Below are 19,855 nucleotides of genomic sequence, written 5' to 3'. Positions count from 1 at the left end.
GACATGGCTGATAACAGATAGTAATAGATTGTATTCCCCTGTCCTACAGTCGGCCTCTCCTCTCCTGACATGGCTGATAACAGATAGTAATAGATTGTATTCCCCTGTCCTACAGTCGGCCTCTCCTCTCCTGACATGGCTGATAACAGATAGTAATAGATTGTATTCCCCTGTCCTACAGTCGGCCTCTCCTCTCCTGACATGGCTGATAACAGATAGTAATAGATTGTATTCCCCTGTCCTACAGTCGGCCTCTCCTCTCCTGACATGGCTGATAACAGATAGTAATAGATTGTATTCCCCTGTCCTACAGTCGGCCTCTCCTCTCCTGACATGGCTGATAACAGATAGTAATAGATTGTATTCCCCTGTCCTACAGTCGGCCTCTCCTCTCCTGACATGGCTGATAACAGATAGTAATAGATTGTATTCCCCTGTCCTACTGTCGGCCTCTCCTCTCCTGACATGGCTGATAACAGATAGTAATAGATTGTATTCCCCTGTCCTACTGTCGGCCTCTCCTCTCCTGACATGGCTGATAACAGGGTTAGTGTCCCTTTAAGAATAAGCCGTATTGTTTCTACCTTCCCTGTTGTATTCTGTTCCTCCATTTTTGCCCCCTGGGGTCCTCTTGCCCCTCCATAGGGGGCGCTGTATATTGGGGGGTTGTATATCTGACCGACTCCTTTTCCCTCTTGCAGGTTTACATTGAGGATGTGCGGAAGGAGTTTGTAGAAGAATTCATCTGGCCTGCAGTCCAAGCCAACGCCATCTACGAGGATCGGTATCTTCTGGGCACCTCACTGGCTCGTCCATGTATTGCCAAGAAACAAGTGGAGATCGCCAAAAGGGAGGGAGCGAAGTACGTCTCCCACGGGGCCACTGGGAAGGTGAATATTAGTAAAATGTGTATATTTAGGGAGAGCGCCCAGATCTGTCTCCTGTTATTGTGCCCCCCCCCCCCTCTATTATTACTCTGTAAAGAGGGATACAGCTGTTGTTACCAGCAGTGGAGTTAGGGTCTCAGCCCGTCTTACAATATAAAGATGAACTCCGCTGTTTAATCAGTCACCGTTTATTTGTAAAGCCAAGTGAATGTTTTCGGTCCCTGAGACCTTCATCAGACTCTGGTATACAGAAGGAAAGTTAGGCCAGTCAATGGCTCTAGTTGAATAAGCTCTGGTCAGTCTACCGGAGACCCGACCAAGCCCGCAAATGGATGAAGCAAAAATAGGAGTATGAGAATGTCTGTATTCGCGTAATGAAATGGCTGCTGTGCTGCCCCCTGCCCTGCCACCTCTTCCTGCCCTGCCACCTTCTCCTCCCCTGCTCCTCTGCCACCTCCTCCTCCTCTGTCACCTCTTCCTGCCCTGCCACCTCTTCCTCCCCTGCCACGCTGCCAACTCTTCCTCCCCTGCCACCTCCTCCTCCCCTTCTGTCCTGCCACCTCTTCCTCCCCTGCTGTGCTACCCCTGCCCTGCCGCCTCCTCCTGCCCTGCCACTTCCTCCTATCCTGCTGCCCTGCCACCTCCTCCTCCCCTGCTGCCCTGCCACCTCCTCCTCCCCTGCCACCTCTTCCTGCCCTGCTGCGCTGCCATTGCTACCAGAAGTTTATGGGGATAATGTCACTCCTTAAGTAGAGACCACCTATTAGGTGTGTGGAGACTTATACAGCCATAGTCGCTCCACTAAAAGGGATCATGGGAGGAATATGCAAATCTGTCTCCCAAGATGTAAATAGGGAGACAGTGTCTCTGTTATGCTGCCCTCTATAGGAAGCACCCTGAACATCATGCCCGACTTTCCCAGAAGCCTGTACTGCATAATGTGGGATTTTTACCAAGTCAGTGTCTCAGCTGTGGACGGCTGTTTCTTATTATCACTCATGTCCAGCAACAAAGCTCAAGAGAAACTGGAGCAGAAACAAGTCATGTCACACTGTAATGTCTATAAATGGCCACTAGATGGTGATGCAACCCAACATTTTGCTTTAAACCACTGAAAAATCTGTTGTCAGCTGTGACTGTCGCAGTATGCTGGGAGTTGTAGTTCCAGACCAGCTATGTAACCATAGGCTTCATAGCCCTTGTGTATATATATCCTTGTATTGGATCCCTACAGCTTGTACATGTAGTTCTCTCACTGTAGGCAATGACTGGACTACACTGATATATCAGAACATGACCACTAGAGGGAGACACAGACCACACTCCTGCCAAATCTGTAATCAAATGAGGGTTAAATCCCCAAATCTGCTGAGTATTAATGTGATCGAATGCAAACCGTATCAGCGAATACATTCAGATGTAGCAGAGCTCAGTGTGTGCAGTGTAGGAATGTACAGCTGTTATGGCAGACTCTGCTCTCTACGTCAATGACAGACTCAGCTCTGCTATATCAGCTCTCAGCTCACCTCTCCTTCTCTCTTGCAGGGTAATGATCAGATCCGCTTTGAACTGACCTGCTATTCTCTGTACCCGGAGGTCAAGGTAAATGTGACGACTCCTCTACCTATACATGACCAATGCAAAAGCTACAACAAAGGGCGGGAAGAATCAGACACATTAATAATCCTGTCATATGGCAGACACATATAATACATCTATATACCCCAAATACTATGTAATAGCTGAGTCCTGCTGCAAACCTCACCCATCCTCATCCCTCTCTCTTTAGATCATCGCTCCATGGCGGATGCCGGAATTTTACAACCGTTTCAGGGGACGCACCGACCTAATGGACTATGCTAAGGTATAGACCCTCTATATTAGATAACTGACTGTAGGGGGCAGTATTATAGTGGTTATATTCTTGTACATAGGAGTAGTATTATAGTAGTTATATTCTTGTACATAGGGGTCAGTATAATAGTAGTTATATTCTTGTACATAGGAGCAGTATTATAGTAGTTATATTCTTGTACATAGGAGGTAGTATTATAGTAGTTATGTTCTTGTACATAGGAGGTAGTATTATAGTAGTTATATTCTTGTACATAGGAGCAGTATTATAGTAGTTATATTCTTGTACATAGGAGCAGTATTATAGTAGTTATATTCTTGTACATAGGAGTAGTATTATAGTAGTTATATTCTTGTACATAGGGGTCAGTATTATAGTAGTTATATTCTTGTACATAGGAGCAGTATTATAGTAGTTATATTCTTGTACATAGGAGGTAGTATTATAGTAGTTATATTCTTGTACATAGGAGGTAGTATTATAGTAGTTATGTTCTTGTACATAGGAGGCAGTATTATAGTAGTTATATTCTTGTACATAGGAGGTAGTATTATAGTAGTTATATTCTTGTACATAGGAGGTAGTATTATAGTAGTTATGTTCTTGTACATAGGAGGCAGTATTATAGTAGTTATATTCTTGTACATAGGAGGTAGTATTATAGTAGTTATATTCTTGTACATAGGAGTAGTATTATAGTAGTTATATTCTTGTACATAGGAGTAGTATTATAGTAGTTATATTCTTGTACATAGGAGCAGTATTATAGTAGTTATATTCTTGTACATAGGAGCAGTATTATAGTAGTTATATTCTTGTACATAGGAGGTAGTATTATAGTAGTTATGTTCTTGTACATAGGAGGCAGTATTATAGTAGTTATATTCTTGTACATAGGAGGTAGTATTATAGTAGTTATATTCTTGTACATAGGAGTAGTATTATAGTAGTTATATTCTTGTACATAGGAGTAGTATTATAGTAGTTATATTCTTGTACATAGGAGCAGTATTATAGTAGTTATATTCTTGTACATAGGAGCAGTATTATAGTAGTTATATTCTTGTACATAGGAGCAGTATTATAGTAGTTATGTTCTTGTACATAGGAGCAGTATTATAGTAGTTATATTCTTGTACATAGGAGGTAGTATTATAGTAGTTATGTTCTTGTACATAGGAGGTAGTATTATAGTAGTTATATTCTTGTACATAGGAGCAGTATTATAGTAGTTATATTATTGTACATAGGAGTAGTATTATAGTAGTTATATTCTTGTACATAGGAGTAGTATTATAGTAGTTATATTCTTGTACATAGGAGGTAGTATTATAGTAGTTATATTCTTGTATATAGGAGTAGTATTATAGTAGTTATATTCTTGTACTTAGGAGTAGTATTATAGTAGTTATATTCTTGTACATAGGAGCAGTATTATAGTAGTTATATTCTTGTACATAGGAGTAGTATTATAGTAGTTATATTCTTGTACATAGGAGTAGTATTATAGTAGTTATATTCTTGTATATAGGAGTAGTATTATAGTAGTTATATTCTTGTACTTAGGAGTAGTATTATAGTAGTTATATTCTTGTACATAGGAGCAGTATTATAGTAGTTATATTCTTGTACATAGGAGCAGTATTATAGTAGTTATATTCTTGGACATAGGGAGGCAGTATTTTAGCAGTTATATTACTTTCTCTACATACACTTTGCAGCAGGCAGATTTCTGTAGACCTTATAGGCCATATAGCTTCCTGTGTATTCTGTGGCGGTCAGTGACTGTAATGACTTTGAGAATCAATCCTCATTAGTCAGGTTGTGTTTGTCACTGGAGGCTCCTCTTGTTCCTCCTGGCGGGGCAGTTAGTAGCTCTTGTGTCATGTAGGGGGGTAATTGGCTGTAGGATGAGCAGTGCTGGGTGCAGGTTGTGTCTGTGTGTGGGATTGTGATGTGCTGGTGTCAGTGTGTGACAGATTTGCCCCCTGGCGGGGCGGGGGCTGCTGATTATTACCCATTCAGAATAAACAAAGAGCGTCATTAATTGACTAACAAGCTCTTGAAAACTAATGAGCGGCCGCCGGAGCGTGACTGTTCTCCCAATGTTACAGGCCGGTACAATGCACTGCTGTGTCCCATCTGGGGTCTACATGGCGGGCCCAGCTGTGAACTACAATCCCAAACATCACACAAATGAAATATCCTGTAGAGCTGTTTTTTTGTTTTTGTTTTTTTTCAATTTCTGTCTGTTCTTGGGAAAGTTGGGTTTTAAGCAATATGTCTAAGTTTGTAAATGAGGTTTCTTTGAGTACTATATAGCACTATATTTGGGTCGTGTGTGGCTGTATTGGCCAGGTATCTATACCAGTATTATTTTCATATCACATTTCAGCATTACTGAAGCGCTGTACAGAAGTATTTACTAGTATTGCGGTAATATGTAATGCCAGTGTTAGTTGGATTACTGGTCATTTGTCTTTTGCTTTGCGGTACTCTTTGACACTTTATTTTGGCACTATCATTAAATCACAGTATGGTGGTATGACTTGAGCACTGTATACTGGTATTATAGGGACACTGTATGGCGGTATGATTTGGATACCCTATTATGGCATTAAATGGGCACTGTATGATTGTAGTCCATGGCAGTATTAGTTGGGTATTGCTATGTAGTATCTTCTGACACTGTATATAGCTATGGCACTGGGTGGCGGTATTATATCGGTATGCTGTTGGTTTAGGTGCACTGTCATTTTTGACGATTTCCCTTCTTCCAACAAAAGACGGGTCTCCACAAAGTGTCCTGCCTGGGGGCCCATATACAGATTGATTTGGCCCCGGTGATTGAATAACAAGTGTTTTATCCGCTCCCCCCCCCCCCATCAGGGTTTCTCCTTCTGTTCTCGCGCCCCCAAGCCGCAGCTTATCACAGGGAAGACAAAGTGTCATCTGAAGAGTTAAAGGAGAAGTGTAAATGAGAAGTGGGAGATCCAGATACTATCAGGGGTCCTTGTGCTCCTCATCTCACCTGCGGCCCCCTCCCCCTTATAATTGGTGGGTTACTGGTAATAGATAGCGCTCAGTGTCCCGGCAGCCCTCGGGGCGCAGGTTTATCAGCCCTCAGATAAGTAAAAGCCCCTCAGTTAACTCCAGGCCTGGCTACTTATTAACCGTAGGCCCGGCTTCCTTTCACTGCCTGTCACCACATTCCAAGGGGCTTCCAGGCCATTCAGCGCAGGGACAATTCATTCAGGGCCCCATGAAAGGGAACAAATTGGAGTTTTGTTGTTGTCGGGTTATTAAAACCTCCGAGGACAATGAGAGCAAAGGAATAAAGGTGGAAGCATCGAGTGGTGGTCACGGCGAGTAGTGTTACAGGGTATCGCGAGGTATCTAAGCACGAGAAACGAGCTACAGTATATTATAGGGTATTGCGAGGTATCTAAGCACGGGAAACGAGATACAGTATATTATAGGGTATCACTAGGTATCTAAGCACGGGAAACGGGATATAGTATATTATAGGGTATCACTAGGTATCTAAGCATGGGAAACAGGATACAGTATATTACAGGGTATCACTAGGTATCTAAGCACGGGAAATGGGATATAGTATATTATAGGGTATCACTAGGTATCTAAGCACGGGAAACGGGATATAGTATATTATTGGGTATCACTAGGTATCTAGGCACTGGACAGAAGGATACTATAAATTGTATCTAAGCTCAGGACATGGGATACAGTAAATGACAGGGGTATTACAAGGTATCTAGTGGCTTGCCATATGGTTTCAACATATTACAATGGGTATCTGAGCCATGGACATAGGGCTACAGGTTACTGCAGGGTATCTGAGCCCTTAACAAAGAGTTAGAGTACAGTATATTACACCGTATTCAGACCCTAGATATAAGGATACAATTTCAGGGTATCACAAAGTATCCAAACACAGAGTAAATGATATTGAACATTATTGCAAGTGATCTGAGCACTAAAATAGGAATTTATCTTATCTCAGGGTATCATCACATAGTTAGCTATGGACATGGGTATCCAAGACACCTTATATAGCAGGGTATCCGAGCATTAGACATGGGGACACATTATATAGCAGGGTATCCAAGCTATAGACACAGGGATACATTATATAACGGGGTATCCAAGCTCTAGACATAGGGACACATTATATAACTGGGTATCCAAGCACTAGACATAGGGACACATTATATAACGGGGTATCCAAGCTGTAGACACAGGGACACATTATATAACAGGGTATCCAAACTCTAGACATAGGGACACATTATATAACGGGGTATCCAAGCTGTAGACACAGGGACACATTATATAACAGGGTATCCATGATATTACGTGACACTCTAATTTTGAAGCCATACATAATAAGTTGTTAGTGTGACTCAGTGGTTAAGAGCACCGTCTCTCAATCATGGATTCCCAGGATGGATAAACTAGAGGGGATCGCTGGTCTCCTGAGGTATGAGATGTAGAAGTTCCGGGGTACAGTGGCATGGCTCACCCTTGTATTGTTTACCAACTGAGCCCCGGGTGACACATGCACAAGGTCTCCCTGCTGACGGTGGGGGCGAGCTGCAGTGCATTATAATGAAGAGACAATGAAGTGTCTTCCAGCTTGTGACAGCTTCATTATTTCAGCTCTAGGTGCTCTTTATATAGTGGCAGCTCATAAGTGTGAATGCTCCTGCCAGGGCCGCGCGGCTAAACATTAGCCACAGGGCTTTCTTCTACATGTGGGTGGCATGGCTGTATTAGGAGGAAGCTGTCCGACCGTGTGTCTTAGGTTCTTTGTTGTGTTCATCATGGGTACATTGCTTACCCTTCATTGCCTAGCCCAATGAGGGGGGACGCATCCTGAGAATGCCTGCCGACCACCTAAGGGGGTCCACCTAGGTCCCAGTTGGGCACCTCTTCTTCCCGTGATGGGTTTGTTAACATATTAGGGTTCCCACTGAGACGGAAGCGACTGAGTTATTCTGAGTAGTTGGCGTGCTTCGGCCCAGACGGGGAAAATGGAGATTTTTTTTCAGATTTTTTTTCTTGCTTTTTTTGTAGGAAGGGAGGAATACATTTACTTGGCGGTTCCGTGAAGTGTGAGGGTTTATGGCGAGGGGCTTATGATTAAATTCCCCTGGAGGGCCCCGGCTTGTGTTTATAATGCATAGAATCCATCTCTCTGCTCGCTCGCTTGTACACGAAGTGCGTCCTTTCGGCAGGGCTGCCGCGTCTTATAGGCTTTATACTTCCATTTGCTGGAAATGCAAAATATGTAAAATCCAGACCAGAGATGAATTCATGCATTCTGATCAGCGCCGGGTCCAAAGTTCTGACACTAAACCAATAGAGGGTCGGGATGAAAACCTCAGCCACACGTTCCCCGAATTCTCCCCATCCTAGAAAGCTTTTATTACCCCCATGTTGTGATGAGGATGCGCACATTGTAAGAGATCTGAGATGTCACCCTTCCCTTGCAGGGGCCCCAATGCTATCGTTTAGGGCCCCCTCCTCAGGACATAATCCCAACCTCAGCCTTTATCCAGGGTCAGCCCTTTAGGGGTTAGAAGGCCGGATTTGCTGCCCCCAAACCCGTTTCATTGAGCTCATTATAAGACCGTCCCTGTTAGTAAACCCCTATAAATCACTCGGCTTACTTATAAACCAGAGGACAATGGCCGCCGCCACACATCGCACGGAATGACAGATTGACTTGGGAAGCGACAATTCATTTTATAGATTTGCTTCCTGAAACTTCAGCATCATGAAGATCAGGGGCGTAGCCTGCGCCTCAATAGACCTGGGCCCACACAATAAACTGCATATGGAGTATACAGAGGGAGGATGACCACCCAAAACACCTCAACAAATTCTATGATGGGCCATGGTGGAGGCTGAGGGGTCCTGGTGTCTCAGTGATACCTGGCTCTGGACACATACACACCCACTCCAATATTATTTCTCACAAGGGTTTCCATTAAAAAATATTAAAATATCTTGTTGAGATATCATGGTTTAATGTTACAGGCCTGAAACCTGAGGCTGCACTACTGAGAGATGTGATAGAGGCCATAGAAAACCTCTTATGTTGGTGTACACACAAGACTGTCACTGCTCTAGCCAGGCAAGGTGTAGATATTGGTGTGAATTCACACAGTGTCATTTAGAAGGTGCTGGAGAAGAATTGGTCATTATTCAGATTACAAGAACATATCTGAGAAGATTGAATGAATATTAATATCCATCTCCTTACAGAAACATGGGATCCCCGTACCAGTGACCCCAAAGAGCCCCTGGAGCATGGATGAGAATATCATGCATATAAGGTAAAAGAATCCAAGATGTCTGACTGATATTCGGGGTACAGGATAATGACAGGCTGATACTCGGGGTACAGGGTAATGACAAGCTGCCACTTGGGGTACAGGATAATGACAGGCTGATACTCGGGGTACAGGGTAATGACAGGCTGATACTCGGGGTACAGGATAATGACAGGCTGATACTCGGGGTACAGGATAATGACAGGCTGATACTCGGGGTACAGGATAATGACAGGCTGATACTCGGGGTACAGGATAATGACAGGCTGACACTTGGGGTACAGGGTAATGACAGGCTGACACTCGGGGTACAGGATAATGACAGGCTGACACTCGGGGTACAGGATAATGACAAGCTGACACTCGGGGTACAGGATAATGACAGGCTGACACTCGGGGTACAGGGTAATGACAGGCTGACACTCGGGGTACAGGATAATGACAGGCTGACACTCGGGGTACAGGATAATGACAAGCTGACACTCGGGGTACAGGATAATGACAGGCTGACACTCGGGGTACAGGGTAATGACAGGCTGACACTCAGGGTACAGGATAATGACAGGCTGACACTCGAGGTACAGGATAATGACAGGCTAATACTCGGGGTACAGGATAATGACAGGCTGACACTCGGGGTACAGGATAATGACAGGCTGACACTCGGGGTACAGGATAATGACAGGCTGACACTCGGGGTACAGGATAATGACAGGCTGACACTCGGGGTACAGGATAATGACAGGCTGACACTCGGGGTACAGGATAATGACAGGCTAATACTCGGGGTACAGGATAATGACAGGCTGACACTCGGGGTACAGGATAATGACAGGCTGACACTCGGGGTACAGGATAATGACAGGCTAATACTCGGGGTACAGGATAATGACAGGCTGATACTCGGGGTACAGGATAATGACAGGCTGACACTCGGGGTACAGGGTAATGACAGGCTGACACTCGGGGTACAGGATAATGACAGGCTGATACTCGGGGTACGGGATAATGACAGGCTGATACTCGGGGTACAGGGTAATGACAGGCTGACATTTGGGGTGATATGCAGATAATATATATATGCGCCTCTTCTCATTTCAGCTATGAAGGGGGGATCCTGGAAAATCCTAAGGTGAGTGTTCTGGAGAATACCGGGGTTAATAGTCCTCCCTCATCTATAGGGGGCGCTGTGTCCTTACACTACATTCTAACAGGTCTTCTCCTTCTTGTCCACAACAACCAATCACAATCCTTGTCTCACTGTCTATTGCTGGATTCTGATTGGTTTCTACAGACAAGGCCATATAAATGGCTGAGCTCTTGTTGCTATGAGCAACTAGCTTTGAAAATGAAAGCAGGATAGTGATTGGTTGCTATGGGGCCTGAGGCCTAGTAAACCTTCCTGAGATTCAGTCTCTGATCAGCTAGTGGGCGTCCAGGTCCAGCCATCGCACTGTCACTCTGCTACATCTTGGTGGATTGGACATGGCCGTCTTTGCGCTGTACAGTTCACGGTGTTGGTGATGTTACAGCCACAAAACATCAGACTAGCGACCCCCCCTGTGATGTTGTGCAGTGTCAGCGCCATCTTTACTCACACAAGGGCTGTCGTCGAGCCTAAAAAATCTCTATAATGTGGCTGCTGCACCGACTGCTCCGAAAGTGACCTATTTACTAAGACAATGTGATGATAACACTAGAGGTGGTCCCAGGAGCTGACAATCTACACATTGTCCTCATCCTCCTGTCAGTCATGGCTGCAGGTAAACGACCTGTCAGCACTAATTACACCATCAGTCAGGATGAGGGCCCCGGGGATGAGCACAAGAGCCCCGGGGGACAATCCACTTTGTTCCAATATTTAGATAAACAGCTCAGTCTTTGATCACTTTGTCACCTAAGTGGCCGCAGGAATCCAGGAAATCCTCTCTGGTTTCTCTTGGCTGAGGAGACATTCCTTTGTGATCAGCCATGGGGGCGCACGGTGGTAAAGAATCCAGGGCTTTGTTCACACGCAGCTGTTAGGTGCAGATCAAGAGACTTTTCCAGTGATTTTGTTGTCTGCAAAAGAAAAAATAAATAACCTTATAGAAGCCAAATCCATAAACAAGGAGCCTTGTACCCCCAAAAATGGAGGCCCAATTGTGCCAGTGACCTGGTGCTGTCTGTCTTTCTGACTACTCTGTAGAGGGCGTTAAGACTTCTGCAAACAAGTACAAGTATCTGAAGATTAAACTATATTAACAGATGAATAAATCTGAGGTTCTTGACGTCCTATTACATCAAATTGTGAGAGCCCCGAAAGGATGACCTCATTGAGATGGGACCCAACACTAAACAGACATGGCCTGAGTCTAGAGCTGCAAAGTCAACATCTATCTATCTATCTATCTAGTAGAAAAAAATGCAGAAGCAGCACAGCATACAAACCGGGTGCAAAGCCAAACTGGAAGGTTATATATATATTTATATATATATATTTTTATCTATCTATCTATCTATCTATCTATCTATCTATCTCCTATCTATCTCTCTCTAATATCTATCTATTTCATATCTATCTATCTATCTATCTCTCTCTCTCTACTATCTATCTATCTATCTATCTATCTATCTATCTATCTATCTATCTCCTATCTATCTATCTATCTCTCTAATATCTATCTATCTATCTATCTTTTCCTCTTTTACCCTCTTTTTCTTTCTCTCTTTTTTTTTTTCCTCTCGCACCTCCTCTTCTTCCCAAACCAACTGCACGGATTTATAGAAAAAAAACAAAACAAAACAGATGGTTGGGCCATTTTCTGCCTCCCTGAGACCCGATTGAGGGGCAATGAGGCATTCTAATGTTAGAAAGATAGAAATTTACTTGCTTTAACTTCATATGGCGCTTTGAAAGAGTTCATTCAGACTCGGACACAACAACATCAACTGGGTGAATAAACCATTGACGGCACAAGCAGCCTTACACTGGCCTTCACTTCATGGCCCATTTCCTCCTAATCTCCCTCTCCCCTCGCTGCCCTCACGCTCCCTTTTCTCTCACACTCTCCGCTCCCCTCCCCTCTACATTGTATATTATTACTAGATTTTTTTAGCATATATATATATATATATATATATATTCTTTATTTTTATTGTTATCCCCCCCCCCATGAGACTTCCATCACAGAACGCCCGCCGGGCCGGATAACTGATAAGGCCTGGACCTGCGGCAGCCATTATATGAGCTGAGGACTTGAGAAGGAATGTGGCTGACGGGGTAACGCGCGGCCGCACAGACATCATGTTATTTCTATCTGGATATTTTATTTAATAGTGAATTTCCAGGGTTTGGCATAAGGTGGAATCTCACAACCTGAACCCCCTCACATGGCGTACACCCCTTATTTAGCCAATCCACTCAATTAGTCCAAATTGTCACTTCATCTAAACCCCTTACTTGGAATGAGCCCCCCACTTAACCCAAATCCATCACTTACCCTAAACCTCTTATTTGACCTGACGACTCCCTCCTCACACCCCCATTCTATGACCCTGTGCACACAACCATGAGCTCAAGCAGGTCCTATCTCAGTTCGGGGTCCTTCAGACATTGAAGTGTATGGGTCACTGGGATGATTCCCATCTGTGTGGCCTCCTTTCTATTTTTCGCAGACACGAGACCTGGTCGCATGCAGATAGCCTTAGGCCGAACCTTTCCTTTACCAACCCCTCACATGGCATAACCTTCCTCTTCACCCCCTCCCTTGGCCTGAACCCCCTTACTTACTACACCTTTGTTCAGGTTAGGTCGGGCTATCAGGGGTAACAGAAATCCTAAAATTTTCTACCAAACTATTGGAATTCTTCCGCATGAGGCCCAGTAATTCGGAAAATAAAGTTGTCTGGCAGCGGGTATAGGAGAGCCAGTCTGCCTCACCCGGGGCCCCTAACATTTCCCAATCTCGGCCCTCTCACGGCCAGGAATGCTGCTCCAGCAGTTTTTGTAGGTGTCTGTGGATTTTGCGAGCTTGGAGCGCAGGGTGCCGGAGTGATTGACAGGCATTACCACGCCCACAAGTCAGGGACAGCAAGCAATCAAACGGGCCAAAGCAGATTTTAGCCAGTAACCCAGAAAGGGCGTGAATGATGAGCGCGCAGAGAAGGCGCCTTCTTATTGTAGCTCTGCCAAGGCTGGCATTAGGCTGATATGTTTTTAGATGAGTTTCTGCTTTGTTCCTCTCCGCTCCCCCGGATGTATTAACCTCGGGGACACTGTACGAGTGCGTTCCTGCGGTGCACCTGCTGGGGTCACCCACTCGGATTTCTTTCTCTATTTTTGCAGAATAAACTGCTGTGATATAAGCGGCTCTGTCTTTAGGCAGAAAGACTTCAATCTAGCGGCTTGTGATTGTGCATCGGTTATAGGCGTTCGCCCCCCCCCCCCCCAGCCCGTACGCTCTGCGCCCGCCGCACTGCATTAAATAACACGGTCACCATGTTCTCTGTATAAAATCTCTTATTACTTCACTTATTAGATGGATATTATAATTGGCGACTTATCAAGATGGCTCCAGGTGTGGTGTTGGCTGCGTCATCCTGCGCGTCTTCTTGCTTTCCATAAGTCTTGGTTGAAACATTTGGGATGGTTGATCCAATGTAATATGGAAGCCCTTGCGGCGAGGAGGAGAGTCCTGCACCGAGTGGGGTACACCGCGGTCCTGATACCAGTACATGGGTATAGGCCAGTCACGTAGCGATAGGGCTGTAACCCTTTAAGGGCCTAGTGCTGATGGCGGTATTGTGGTAAATGCACCGCACTACATGGTATTCGGTCACTGTTACATTCCTATTGCTGGGGACCTAAACCGTGCCCAGATGTAGCAGAGCTGAAGTTGTCGTGTCACTGTGGTGGAAATGGCCGTTTCTACAGGATTATACAGTATGAGGGGATTCTTGTCTTTCCACAGCACTTGCCATGAGGAGAGGCAAAGATTGGACGTCTTAGTATTAAGCCTATTATTTCCCTAGAGATAAGCAGTGCCAGTGGTGTTTGGCGGCCATTTTTCCCGGGCTCACTGAATCCCGTATCTGTGCCAATATCAGCTTGGCCTGCTGTGCCAGGGCAATAGTAGAGATGATATAAGACGTGTCTTTGGATCTTGTGCTGTCAGTGGTCACATGACCAGTAATATTCTTCTATCTTACACTAATATTACATATGGAGCAGAGTCCAGCACAGACATGGAAGCGGCAAATCAGATTACAGCTTTCATTGTTTTAGTGAAGGTTTGAGGATAAAAGACGGGCTCTGATTGGCTGCTGTTTGAGGGCCTCATACATAACAAAGTCACTGTCACCCATAGCAACCAATCAGAATCCTGCTCTCATTCATCCAGAACAGGTATCAAAATGAAAGAAGTGATCTGATTGGTTCCCATGGCTAATGGAAGAGCTGCCAACCAATCGGCTTTAATTTCATGGTGGCGGTGACAGCGGAGCGTTCTGATTGGTTACTGAGATCATAATCGCCAATTCTTATCCCCTCCAGAACCACGCACCGGACGGGCTGTTTGTGAAAACCAAAGACCCCAGCACCTCGCCGAGCACCCCTGACATCCTGGAGATTGAGTTTAAGAAAGGTGAGTGTCTGTGGCCCTAGGGCGTCACTACGGGGGGTGCAGAGGTCATCGTTGTGACCCCAGTAATGGATATCACACATGGTGGGGGGGGCCCCGACTATACAGAGGGCCCAAGAGCAAAAACTCTGTCTGGTCTTTCTGGTACGGCTCATACAGGGGCTCCCGTATTTCGCTGACACCCCCACACCTGCGGCAGGTCACATGATACTGGGGGGGGGGGGAATATCTAGCATGTAGGTTTTATTACTGCTGCCCTGTAATGGACCCCAAAGGGACACAAAGGCTCTGTGCGCGGAGGGGGGAATCTGCAAACTTTATAATAATGTGAGAAATGATCTAATAATCCTGATATGACACCGATGACATCATAGACCTTGTAATGATATTGTTGGTAGTATATATAATAATCCAATAATAAAAATAGTGACGGTAATAGATTATAATAATGTCAGAAATAACCTACTAATATATCTATATAATATATACTGTATAATCTATGTAATATATCTATATAATATATTGGTCCGATGATGTCATAGACATTGTAGTGACATCATATATAATAATAATCCATATAACACTATAGAAAGTAATGACTGAATAGAAATCCTCAGAATACTGGGAAGATTTTTGTATCTTGAATCCTTCTCCTATATTTTCCCGTCCCCCCCTTCCCATCTGACTAATATTGACCCTGACTATAACGTCTGCTCCATAATATGAAGCCTATACATCCGTGAAATGTGACTGTGAACATCTCGCACATCTCATCCCCCTGAATCCATTATTCTTACTGGAAAATCCCGTAGTAAATACACAAATGTGCGACTCTGGATGGAGCGGAGCCTTAGGATGGTGTCGCCTGTAATACAGGCCTATGGGTGTCTGGCAGCTGCTCGAAGCCTGCGCCGTCCCCAACACATCTAGTGACTCATTTACACGTGGCATTCTAGTAACTTCTGCTATTGTCACGAAATCTCCCCGAGAAATTAAAGTCCCATCGTCATTGCGCCCGGACAATGGCGGCTCCATTCAGCCCGGCCATCAGATTATCTATTCATCTCCTCCACTTTATTTATTTGAAGTTCTAATCTAATTATTGACTATTTGAAAACTATAAGCCGCGGATCAGGGAGCAGAGCGGTGCGGACGGGCGCAATCCGCCCCATAAAAAAAAAAAAAGCCTTTAAATATAAATGGGATCTGCAGACTGACGGAGGCGGCTTAAAGTTCATTATTGCAAAGAATTACATTTAATGGCATAAGAGAGTGAGAGCGCTCCGTGAAGAGGTGATTGGCAGTGAATGGTGCAATCAATACTAATGGGGGCAACAGATGGAGAAAAGATTAAGCACAGGACTAGTCCCCGCTCCGCTTTGTGGCAGAACAACCCTTGTCAGATTGCTGATACATTTATTGCTCATTTCAGTTTGCAAAAGAATAATGCGGCCTTTCTTTTCATAGTCTGTCCTCTCCCTCCCACCCATAGCCCTTCCATCCGAAAATCCCCCCTCGCCCTCCCCGGGGCTCAGCCCGTACACCACACCCTTCCCTCTGCCTTTCTTGTGGAAGGTGTAATAATTAATTCATGGGGTCTCCCTATGGCTGTGAGGCTTTAACTTTTTACTGATTGACCCCCCCCCCCCTCTTTTGAGTGTTGACAGGTCTAGAACTTGGTTGGCGCTCATTGAAACAGACATTATGGGAGGGTTGGATGGGGTGGGTCGGAAACCCATCAAGCAACTGGCCACCAGCTTCCCCCTCCTCTGTCCCCATTTGTCAGGCTCAAATCTCTGAGTGGTGAGACAGAAGGTGCTGGGCCGTAAGACAATGGCCGACCGTGAAATGCAATTAAGAATGGGGCTGGTGGCAATTTCACAGTGTATGAAATGAAAGACAGGGTGACAGTAGAGACAGGCAGTGGGCCTGGGGGGGGTATGGGGGGGGGTCTCATTTTATTGCACTTTCTATTTTCCCCTAAATCTGTAACCTCTCCCCCCTTCCCTTCCCTGCCACCTTCTGGTTCTTAAGGAGTTATTTAGAGTTCATATCTGTCTCATCCATTAAACGCTGCTGTGTGTGGTGGAAGCGCGGCCGAGGCGCTGCAGAGAGCTCAGGTCCCCGGGGGGCTCATTCTCTGTCTGTACAATGTACGAGCCATGTTGTGGTTTTCTCTTCTTTACAGGTGTCCCTGTACAAGTCACGAACGTGCGAGATGGAACACGACATAACTCTGCACTGGAGCTCTTCTCCTATCTCAACGAAGTGGCGTAAGTTCTCCCTGGGCTGGACGTGCATGTGGTTTATGGTAATGACAAGGCACAGTATGGCGTCTCTAGTATGAAGGCACCTGGACTAATGGGGAATATGTCTGTGATACCATAATAGATTCCAGGTACCTCCAAACTAGAGACAAGCTCCTATAGTGTGCCCCGTGGCAGCCAGTGCAGCGACCATGGAGCTAATGGACAGTGGCACCCACTTCATGTTGTTAGTATAAACCGGTGCACAGCGCTTCCTCTCTGCTGATTCAATCAGACTAGGGAGGTCAAACTGCCCCAAGGGTGACACAGTCCATACTTACCCATAGACAGGGGTAGAAGTGCCATAGGTGCAGTCGCCAAGACGTCCCGGTTCTGGTTGGTGACATCCACAACCCCAACAGGTGGTGTCAACTGGTGCACATCTCTTACTCTCTGCAGTGACCATGACATCAGACCAGGAAGGTAACTCTTACCCATAGACCAGGGGTAGCCACCAGTGCAGCCACCATGTTGTCCTTGCACAGGTTCTCTCCACATAAAACGCACCAGAATGAGGCCTGGTGTGACCCTGCCCCTCCTTCATACAATGGAGATAATGACAGAACTTGCACAAGATGTAGGATCCAGTGACCCTGTGTAAGTGCACCGAAGCTCCACATCCCCCTCCTCACCACCACCTGTGTCATGTCGGGGTTACCTCTGGCCCTGGAGGGCTCATCTCTAGTTTAGGTTCCCTTCAGATATGTTGTACATTGCAGGACCCCCGTGACCAATATGGGGTCGCTCTGGTTGTTACGATGAGCCAGTCCCACCTGAGGTCTACCATGGCATCACAGACTGTACAAGTTCAATAAGATCACATGACCAGGCCCCCTCCCCATAAGATGACATCAGGCAATAAGTGCAATTAATGCAAGGCCTCTATGACCCTGCAGCCGCCCATTAACCTTCAATGCCACATTATAATTGCCATTCAGCGCCCCGGCTTCCATGTTCCCTCCAGAAACAATGCAGAGCAATAAAGCTACCAGCACAATGCAACCGCACCAGAAAAGAGTGGATATTATAATGCACTTATATACTCGAGATAATGGCAGGCACAATAACACAGCAACCTTGCATCTGCCTATTGTGAGTCAAGAGCCTTCTCTTCCAGTTCAGCTCTGGCTAGATGGTGAGCGCCCCCTACTGGAGGATACTGGAGCTGCATCTATTCTAATGACTGCCTCCACCTATGCCCTGCTGTAGGGGCAGACGTTTATGGGGTTAACTCTATCTGACGTGGTTCTTCTCTCTCCAGGGGCAAGCACGGTGTGGGGCGGATAGATATCGTGGAGAACCGATACATTGGGATGAAGTCACGAGGTAAGTGTCCTAGGAAAGGAACGAGCAATGTCTTACATCCCCATATAAGAGCGAGTACACACTGCATAGAGACAGTAGAGCAGGCACAAATCTGAGGAGACCTCTAAGGGTGACCCAATGACCAAAAAGACAGTTCTATAAAGGGATGGCTGCTCTGGAGCACAAACTGCTGCTCTTCAAGGATAGAGTAAGGAAAAATTCTGCAGCCTTGTAATGGACGTCTTAGCTCACAGCAGAGACCACCTCCATTTCATTGTGAAACCCCTGAACAAGACCTTCACAGCTGAGAGTTTGTTACAATTTTATCTAATCTAGACAATAGTGTGGAGACTCCAGACTGATACATTGTAACAAGTGTCTGCACATAAGACTATTAGGGGGTGGGGGGGAGTGGGTCCTTCACACTGGTACAGTTGTAACAAACCCTCAGCTATAAAATATTAGGCCTGTAGGGTTTTCAGCCCCGAACATAAAAATAAAATGTTCCCATTCAGTGACAGTAGCCGAGATCTAATAACTAGTGCGGTCAGACATGGCGTCTATGGTACAGTGAGTGACGTCCACCCGTAAAGTTGACACCTGTGTGAGTGGGCGCAGCTCCTGCCATCTTGTCTGTCTGTGTATGATGCACTTTCTGTAGCTGTGTTCCTGTGAGGTTCTAACTGTGCACATGTGCTGGTGTCTGTGTGTCCGCTCCCTCTGTGCCGGTGTGGCGCTCTTGCTCTCCCTCTGTGCCGGTGTGGCGCTCTTGCTCTCCCTCTGTGCCGGTGTGGCGCTCTTGCTCTCCCTCTGTGCCGGTGTGGCGCTCTTGCTCTCCCTCTGTGCCGGTGTGGCGCTCTTGCTCTCCCTCTGTGCCGGTGTGGCGCTCTTGCTCTCCCTCTGTGCCGGTGTGGCGCTCTTGCTCTCCCTCTGTGCCGGTGTGGCGCTCTTGCTCTCCCTCTGTGCCGGTGTGGCGCTCTTGCTCTCCCTCTGTGCCGGTGTGGCGCTCTTGCTCTCCCTCTGTGCCGGTGTGGCGCTCTTGCTCTCTCTGTTCCGGTGTGGCGCTCTCGCTCTCCCGGTGTGACGCTCTTGCTCTCCCTCTGTGGCGCTGTCGTTCTCCCTCTGTGCCGATGTGGCGCTTTTGCTCTCTCTCTCTGTTCCGGTGTGGCGCTCTCTCTCTCCTTGTGTGGCGCTCTCACTCTCCCGGTGTGACGCTCTCGCTCTCCCTCTGTGGCGCTCTCGTTCTCCCTCTGTGCCGGTGTGGCGCTCTCTCTCTGTGCCGGTGTGGTGCTCTTGCTCTCCCTCTGTTGCGGTGTGGTGCTATTGCTCTCCCTCTGTGCCGGTGTGGCGCTCTTGCTCTCCCTCTGTGCCAGTGTGGCGCTCTTGCTCTCCCTCTATGCCGGTGTAGCGCTCTTGCTCTCTCTCTCTCTGTTCCGGTGTGGCGCTCTCGCTCTCCCGGTGTGACGCTCTTGCTCTCCCTCTGTGGCGCTGTCGTTCTCCCTCTGTGCCGATGTGGCGCTCT

General features: G+C 46.2%; 1 protein-coding gene across 1 annotated transcript in view; it reads left to right on the top strand.

Moving 5' to 3' along the window:
- The window catches only part of ASS1 (argininosuccinate synthase 1), a 39,408-nt gene that overhangs the window by 7,664 nt on the left and 11,889 nt on the right, over window positions 1-19,855 (top strand). The window contains exons 5-12 of the mRNA XM_075260745.1: window positions 702-890; window positions 2,433-2,489; window positions 2,677-2,751; window positions 9,034-9,104; window positions 10,203-10,233; window positions 14,635-14,725; window positions 16,911-16,995; window positions 18,290-18,354. Of these exons, the coding sequence (XP_075116846.1) occupies window positions 702-890; window positions 2,433-2,489; window positions 2,677-2,751; window positions 9,034-9,104; window positions 10,203-10,233; window positions 14,635-14,725; window positions 16,911-16,995; window positions 18,290-18,354 (664 nt within the window). The remainder of the gene's footprint in view (window positions 1-701; window positions 891-2,432; window positions 2,490-2,676; window positions 2,752-9,033; window positions 9,105-10,202; window positions 10,234-14,634; window positions 14,726-16,910; window positions 16,996-18,289; window positions 18,355-19,855) is intronic.

The sequence above is a fragment of the Leptodactylus fuscus genome, chromosome 11 (genome assembly GCF_031893055.1).
Source record: "Leptodactylus fuscus isolate aLepFus1 chromosome 11, aLepFus1.hap2, whole genome shotgun sequence".
Classification (NCBI taxonomy): Eukaryota; Metazoa; Chordata; class Amphibia; order Anura; family Leptodactylidae; genus Leptodactylus; species Leptodactylus fuscus.
This window is presented reverse-complemented; position numbering and strand designations above follow the sequence as displayed.